Source organism: Condylura cristata, unplaced genomic scaffold, assembly GCF_000260355.1.
Source record: "Condylura cristata isolate star-nosed mole 26May11 unplaced genomic scaffold, ConCri1.0 scaffold00019, whole genome shotgun sequence".
NCBI classification, from domain to species: Eukaryota; Metazoa; Chordata; class Mammalia; order Eulipotyphla; family Talpidae; genus Condylura; species Condylura cristata.
Window position 1 is genome coordinate 5,029,472 of NW_004567120.1, and position 9,225 is coordinate 5,038,696.

Here is a 9,225-nt window from a genome sequence, read left to right on the forward strand (position 1 = left end):
GGATTATGGTGGAGGATTTTGAGTGTTTTTTTGATGGGCGTGGTTTTGTAACATATCTGAAGAGGTTATAATTATATACAATTAAACCATATACAGGGGTATAAACAAACATTGCTGCAATAAAATAATACAATTTTTAAAAAAATGGACAAACAGAAAGTTAAAATGAACAAGTAAGGAAATGGTATTAAGCACTTACATTTCAGTAATCACCTAAAACACAAGTGTCTTGAGTTTGACAATTAAAAGTTATAGAGTGGCTAAGTTGATTTAAAAAAAAGAATGTCCAACCTTTTGATGTTTACGAGAAACTCATTTATCCACCAAAGATAAGCACAGACTGAATGGCTGGAAAACAACCCTACAAGCAAATGGCAAGCAAAAAAAGGTCAGGAATAGCTATATTTATGTCAGATAAAATAGATTTCCAAAATAAAATGGTAATAAGGAATAGAAATGTCATTTACATTATGATCAATGGCTTAATATATCAAGAAGAAATAAACGTACAAATATATATGCACCAAATGAGGGAGCATCAAGATACATTAAGACATTTTTTTAGTAGAACTCTACAGCGATATTGATAACTACAAAATAAAACTGAGAGATTTTAAGACTCAACTTACAACTATGGACAGATCAATAAGACTGAAAATAAATACAGAAACTTTAACGTTAAATGAGAAACTAGACTAAATAGGATTAGCAGGTATCTATAAAATAGTCCACCGAGAAATAACAGCATATGCATTATTTTTCAAGTGCACACAGAATATTTTCATGGACAGTAAGTTGGAACAAAATTCAGTTGTCAATACATTTAGAAAGACTGAAATAATACCAAATACTTTTTCTGACCATAATGCCGTAAAGTTAGAAATTAACTATTAAAAACAAAACTGTGTGGAAACAAAACAACATGTTGCTTAATACATTGGTTTAGGGAGTTAATTAAAATTAAAAACTACCTCAACACAAATGACATAAGACAATATGCAAATACATGGGATCCAGCAAAAACTGCCTTCACAGGGAAGAAAATTGGCATACATGCCCAGATTAAGAAGCAAGAAAATCCCGAATAAACAATTTATTATTACAGTTAGAGCAGTTTGTAAAAGAGAACCAAACAAAACCCAACATTAGTAAAAGGATGTAAATAAATATAATGGTAGAAATCAAAGGACAGAAATTACCATAGATGGCATAGAAATTCCAAGGATCATAAAAGATTACTATAAACAAATATAAAGCCAATAAATTGGATCAACTTGAAGAAATGGACAAATTTCTAGAACATAGTTAACCAAGACTAAACCAGGAAAAATAGGAGTATTGAATAAGACAATCACAGTTATGGAAGTTGAAACAATAATCAAAAATTAAGTCCAGGGCCAAAAATTAAGTCCATTCACCTGCAAAAGTGAATTCTAGCAAATATTTAACTAAAAACTTACGCCCATCTTTTTGATATATAAAAATTTAAGAAGAGCAAATGCTAGCATATTTTATGATTCCAATGTGATATTAATACCAAAATCAGATAAAAGCTGCACAAGAAAATAAAAGATACTGCCCCGATGAATATTAATGGAAAAATCTTCAACAAAATACTAACAAATTGAATTCAACATTGCTAGAATGACTATACATCATGATCAAGTGGAATTCATTCCAGGGATGCAAGGATAGTGTAACATACATAAATCAATCTTTGTAATACATTACATCAACAAAAGAAAATATGATAATACCAATAAATTTCTGAGAAAGCAGTATTAAGATTCAGCACACATTTATAGCAAAAGGTCTGAATGACACGTGAATGGAAGAAACCTACCATAATAAATGTCATTCATCACAAACCTATAGTCAACGTAACACTTAATGGTAAAAAACAGATTTTTCCCTTTAAGATCAGCCCTAAACAATAATGCCCACTCTAACCATTCCTCTTTAACTCAGTGTTAGAGATTTTAGCTAGAACAACCAGATAACAATAGGAAATAAAAGTAACTCAGATTGGAAAACATTGAACATCATTATTTGTAGGCTAAATGTTATAAAATAATGAAAACTCTATGAAGACTCCACCAAAAAGCTATTAGAAACAGTAAATGAATATAGCAAAGAAGCAGGTTACACAATCAACATACAAAAATATGTTGAATTTTTATACTCAAATAATGAACAAGAAGAAAGAGAAGTAAAGAAAATAATCCCATTCACAATGGTATTAAAAAGAATGAAGTAGTTAGGAATTAACCTAACCAATAAAGTAAAGAAGGTATACAAATATAAACTAGAAGACACTATTATAAGAAATAGATCATTACATAGAGATGAAAAGATATTACATGCTCATGGAAACAAGTATCAATATAGTCAAAATAACTACTCTACTAAAAGCAACATACAAATTTAATCACACCAATAATATTCTTCACTAAAATAGAACAAAAATATTAACATTTACTTAAAACTTTAAAACATGTCAAATATCTAAAAGGAATCCTGAGAAAAACAAACTAAGGAACTACATTACCTCTCTTTCAGCTATATTATAAAACAACAGTAAGTAAAACAATATGATTATTGGAATAAAAATAGATCACATGAATCAATGAAACAGAATCAAAACCTCAGAAATAAACACACACATACATTAATACTTAATGATATAGGAGCCATCACCATATGAAAAAGAAAGCATTTTGAGAAGTGCAGATAATAATATTAAATGGCCACATATAAAAGAGTCAGCTTGGGTCATTCTCTTACTCCAAATACAAAAATAAATTCTGAGGTCAGATGGAGGGTCCTATAGTTCTATAATGAAAGCAATTATGTAAATCAATATTAACTCAAGAAAATATTTAAAAATAAATTCTAAAGGCATTAAAGACTTACATAGAAAATGTAACAATAAATATAGAAGAAAATAATGGTAAGAACATTCATGACATCAATGATAAAGATGATTTTGGAGACACAACCCTATGACAAGGGAAATAAAAGCAAAATTAAACAATGGGAATTACTTTTACACACTAAGATAAAATATAAATACACTAAAAGGACATTATACGAATGGGAGAAAATATTCATGTACTGCACAACAGACTAGGGGTAAATAATCAACATACACAAAAATCATATTCAAATTAACAATTAAAATAGCAATTAATAAATGGATAGTAGATCTGAAAAGTTTGCCAAAGAGAATATGCATCAGCCCATTCAATATATAGGAAAATGTTTCTCATCACTTTTAATAAAGTAGATGCAGGTTAAAACCACAATGAGATTTTATCTCACATCTGTGGGAACTGCACATATTAGAAAGAGGTCAGCCAATAACATTTGCTGTAGAGAATGCAAAGAAAGTTGATGGAAATGTAAACTGGTGCAACCAAAGTAGAAAGCAATCTGGATTTACTTTATAAGTCTAAAAATGGAAATACTATGGTACGTCAATCCCATTTGAGGGAATCTATTCAAAGAATATGAAACCATGAATTCAAAAAGTTATATACTAACAATTTTTACTCCAGCATTATTTATAGTAGCTAGGATATGAACACAATCGAAATCCCTATTGCTATATAACTGGCTTAAAAAATGTGAGAAAACGTGATATATACACACAATGGAATAATATTAGCCGTAAGGAAACAAAAATATTGCCACTTACAGCAAAATGAGTTTGAGGGTAGTAAGGTGCAGTAAATAAGTATATCATGTTCAGTATGTGTAAGTAAAGTGTAGTAAAGTAAGTCATAATGACAAAGACAAATATTGGATGTATATTTGTATAGCAGACAGTTTCAATAAAGCTAAACACCTATAAAAATTAACAGAAGACACCAAAAAGCAAAGGGTTCTCAGCTTAAAAGGAAGTATGGTTCAGACTGAAAGTGTCAGAAGAGTATAACCAATGGTGATGGGGGCAAACACCCAGAAAATGGGGCCCTCCCTGGTGGCACAGTGGTTCAAAGCACAGCACTAAGAAGCTAAAGCCACTTCAGCATGAGTTTGATCCCCACCCCTGTAGCTGACCCACATGGCTGCCGCAGACCTCTCCTGGACACTGCTCCCCTCAGCAGTGTACTTCGTCGATCTGCCTGTTCTGTTCCCCACACTGTCTCTGGTGAAGCCTCTCACCGCCCCTGAACCTCTGGCCTGTACCCCAGTTCTGTATGCACAAAAAAATAAATCTTAAAAAAAAAATACTCATAGGGAAAAAAAGAAAGAAAACACCCAGAAAATAACAAAATTGGGGAAAACAGGGGACAAGAATAAATAAAATAAGAGATCAATAATTCTTATACTTTTGTGAAGTAATCTCTGCAGTGGACCTTCCATGATTTTGAAAGAAAAAAAATTATTTTTTAAAGAAAAAAATGGGTGATAGTAATGATGTATCCCTTCTTTCCCACAAACTAAATTTCTACATCAAAATAAAAGTCTGAAAAAATGTATAAAGAGGACATTGTTGCAGTACTAATCTAATTTCTCTGCCATCAGGCCTTTCCTTGTCCCAGAATAGAATTTTGGAGACAGAGAGAAATAAAAAAATAATATTGTTAAGAAGTAACACTGCTGGGATTAAACTTCATTAGCTGTAATCCATTTATCTTACTTAAAGCAACCTAGAGCTCTTAATTCCAGGTCAGTAATTTAATACTCAGTTGTCAATTCAAAGCCTGGAATGACCTTGCTGTGCTGAGGTACTATCCAAGGATAAAAGGGGAGAGCCCTAAAATCAACATAGGCCTTTTGAAAATAAAGGACATGTAACTAATATGTTTTATATCAGTGCCAACATGTAAAGAAGAGAATAAATACAGCATTAACTGATAATTTATATCAATAACCTCCCCTATATTATTGAGTTTATTTGGATGTTCTCTATAAAACACATGTGGATACAAAAGGTAATTCATTTTAGGTGGCATCATTTACATACAATTTTATGAAGGTATATGTCACAGAATGAAGGGAAGAATGTAAGGGAAGAATGTAACTAAAACTTACTCCTTGACAATGAAGATAGTCAACTGTCTTAGTTATTACAAACAGTACATCACTTGCTTCACGTTCTGAGAAACATTTTTGTTTCAGAATACGATCGAGTAGCTCTCCTCCTTTCATCAAATCCGTAACAAGGTAAACATATCTACCATCATCGTAAACCTAAAAAATGATTATATTTTAAACAAATTATAATTTATAATTACAGCTCTGAAATATTTAAATTATATTTACTTCCCTTTTCCTGTGAACCTCTAGTGTTAAAAACGACATTAATGCCACAGTATTAATCATCAACCAAAAGGCAGTTATGTCCCCTCCAAATTAACTTCCCTATGTCTGTGATGATTACTATAGCTGCTGATTCACTATGACTTGTAGTACCAGTCACTTTTGATTCCTCACCTTTATTCTGCATTAAATTTCCCATTGCTTTAAGTACTCCTTTACTTTTAATGCAGTACAAGCTGTACTGAAGATTGAACTGGCTAAACAACTTCTAACATAGTCTTGTGAAAAAATGTAAACATAACATTTTAACTTCTGGGAAGTTTTATAATTCATGAAAGATGTAAGTGGAAAAATAGAATTCTATGCTTCTCAACAGGCATCTGTCTCTTTTTTTTTTTACTATATGATAGTCATTCTTTTCCCAAAGTTAAGTTTTTTTCTGACTGTAATGATATTATGTACCTTAATATACTTCAAACAAAGCACAACAAAAATACAAAAATATTTCTGAGACTTGGGGAAAATTTATGTCCCACAAGGGCCTGGGGGGAGGGAAAAGGGGATTAATAGGGCATTAACACTGGAGATTTGGTGCAGAAGGAGCAAAGAATATTAATATATCTAGGTGTGAGGTTGTAGTACCCAAATTATAGTTTTTGAAGGGAATGGCAAATCAATAACATTTGAACAACAACAACAAAATAACAGATATTTTCAATGTTACAGAAAAATATCTTCCATACAGTTCATTGTTTGACATGCAACTCTAAGTATTTATTGAACTCTAATACTATATTAAGAATAATAAATAAAAATGTGTATTTCAAATTAATGTATTTTTAAATGATGTACATTTCTCTTCCATTTTTGTTAATTTTGGACCATATATAAATTTCCCCTTCAGGTGCAGTTACCACAGTTCTCTCAATGCCTGCAAATTAATATTAAAAAAACTACTGTGGTAGGGTGAAGAAAGCACAATGAACTATAATAGAGGATTATGGGGTACTTGGTGGTAGGAGACCACACCTGAAAGAAGAAATTCTATTCTGTAAAAATATTATAAATGAGGTAAACAATGATATCCCACTAATATATAATATATATATATATATACATATATATATTCTTACTCAGAGATAGAGTACTGTTTAAAGATTATAAATCAAAATGCATATATTATCAGAAACAAAATGATTAGGGTAAAGATTAACATCTTTCTTTACAGAGTAAACAGCATTATTTTCACATGAATGTCAATGTTCTATACTATTTATTAACATGATTTTATCTTCACTTTAGAAAACTACAGACTAATGTTATTTCATTCACAAAATAATCTATAATGCTACAGCCAATTACTGAACAATGAAGAAAGTAAACCTTTATAGAACTTGGCATATTCCCAATATCCTATATCTTCCATTGTTTATATTGCTAGAGAATACTAAATGCTGCTCGTTAACCAACCAGCATATACTCAGGACTGCAGGAAACTCTAATTTACCAACAATCATAGTTCCTTTCAGAAGCTATAATAAAGGTAGGAATAAAGAATCATAATAATAATAAAAAAAAGTGACAAATTTAGGAGTCTTGAGATTTTTCAGGCTTGAAAGTAAATTCACCCTGGACAGAAAAAGTTTCAATAAAAAAGAGCCAAGTAATAACTAGGTTAGGTTAGTTGATACATAGATGTTTAAATACCTACATCCTTTAGAGTAATAATGTTGGGATGTTGTCCATAACGCATTAAAATTTCAATTTCTTCTGAGGGATCTCTCTTACTTTTGTCAATGATCTAAGAAGTAAGACAAGAAAAACTTCAGAGAAAAAATATTATGATTTTGTGATATCAAAATAAAAGGAAGCTTTTTAATTCGGTTATATTTTTAAGCAAATACTAACAATTCAAGAGTGGTGGTACTTGTCATATTATTTTACATTTAAAACTTTCCTATAACTGAAAGTTAAACTACAGAAATATCCTTAACATTTTACTTAATTTATGTAAAACTATACTGATGTGATCAAAATGTGATAGCAATTGTCACAACTCCTTGATTTTAACATATACACTAAAATAAAATTGTTCAAAAACAAGACATTGATTAACTATACCATTACTATGAAATAAAGTCTTTAAAAGAAATTCCAACAGAAAATATTAAATCTTAAGAGTTCTTCCTGACCATATTATCTCTGCTCTATCCACTTGCTCTACAAAGATGTGTGTCAGTTAAAATACAATCAACTCACATATATAAGAAAAGATAGACTCAGAAAAAAGTACCTTCACTGCAAATTCCATATGGGTAGCTGTATGTATGCATCGCTTGCAAACAGAATAGGAGCCAACACCAATATCCTCTTTCAAGTCATATACTTCACCAAATTGTGCAGCATTTCCATTTATCTGGTTTTTATTTAAAAAAAAGGTACAAAACTGAGGAAATAAAGTTGTTTCATGTCTGTTTATCTTTGCTACTATGAATAACATTGAATCTTTAAAAAATTAAGAACAATTCATTCTAGAGCAGTTTCACCAGTTTTCATAAATGGTTAAAGGAGTTACTAACCTAATTCAAAATTGTAGGTTTTCCCATTCCCCAAAGTTAGTACAATAAATCAAGTAGTTTAGACATCACCATTTCATTTTCTTATATATACAGATTATATAAATATAACTACAGTTACTATAGTTGGCTTTCTTCCAAAACAAATGAACATCTTTCATTCATTACTAGAGAAAATAATAAAGTTAACAGCCACTTAAAAATTATTGTAAATCCAATAGCAATAACCAGAATAATTAACCCTAAATTGAATAATCTGGATTCCAGCCATGTGACAGCAGGGTGAAGATGCGGGCTTTACACCCTTCAGATACCCACAAATAAATTGTAGTAAAATAAAGCCAAAAAAACTTGAGGAAAAAGTACATCACCACAGCACAAAGCAGGAGCAATAGTCTGGCAGAACACAGTAGTAAATTCAAATAAAATTTATATATAGTGATAGCAGGGCAATATAAATTACAAAAGGAAGGTGCAGCTGTTTTGAAGAGTCCCAAACAGATGGGCATGGAGAACTCAGATTGCTGGCTTGAGCCCAAAACTCTTTTTTACAATTAATTAATTCATTAAATATTTTAATCTTACATCATTTAAAATGTTTGTACAATATTAGATTTTTCCCATCAGATGTAGTCCTCATAATTTTCTAATCACCATAGTACCAGGGAACCAACATGGTAGTCTCTCATGTGCTTTCCTACCATCTTTTGACTCATTCTCCTTTACTCTCCATTGTCGTATGCCTCAGACCTGTAGTATGCCTATAAGCTTTGTCTTTTTCCTGACCCTTTGTTGACTTTTTCTTTAGTCCATCTATAGGTGAAACTATTCAATATTTTTATTTTTCCTTCTAATTTCATTTAGCATAATTCCTTACAGCTTCATCCATGTTCTTGCAAATGTCATGAGTTTATCTTTTTGATGATTCAGTAATATTCCACTGTGTATATACACCACATCTTCTTGATCCAGTCATCTGTTATGGGATATTCAAATTGTTTCCATATCTTATATATTGTAAATAGTTCTTCAATAAACAGGAGTGCAGGCTTCTTTTCAAATTAGTGGTTCTTTTTTTGTTGTTGTTCCTTGGGTAGATTCTTAAGTGTGGATTTGATGGAAACAAACTATATACAAAAAGCCATAGGCAAAACACTCTTAGAAACATCTAAGAGGATACATTTCTAGAAGTAAAGAAAATGAAGGACAAACAGTTGGGACTATATAAAACTACAAAAAGACAGTAAACAAAATGAAGAGAAGCCCAACTGAATACAAGAAAACATTTGTATCCCATACAACTGTTATAAAAACTCTATAAAGAGCTTATGCAACTCAATAAAGACAAAGCAAATGACCAGTCAAAAAGTGGGAAGAGGGC

The 9,225-nt window shown here is 30.9% G+C and overlaps 1 protein-coding gene across 1 annotated transcript in view; it reads right to left on the minus strand.

Annotated features, from left to right (window-relative positions):
- RPS6KA6 (ribosomal protein S6 kinase, 90kDa, polypeptide 6) overlaps positions 1-9,225 on the minus strand; it is a 186,168-nt gene that overhangs the window by 43,489 nt on the left and 133,454 nt on the right. The window contains exons 15-17 of the mRNA XM_004685620.2: positions 7,562-7,684; positions 6,980-7,069; positions 5,041-5,199 (exon numbers count right to left, since the gene is read on the minus strand). Of these exons, the coding sequence (XP_004685677.1) occupies positions 5,041-5,199; positions 6,980-7,069; positions 7,562-7,684 (372 nt within the window). The remainder of the gene's footprint in view (positions 1-5,040; positions 5,200-6,979; positions 7,070-7,561; positions 7,685-9,225) is intronic.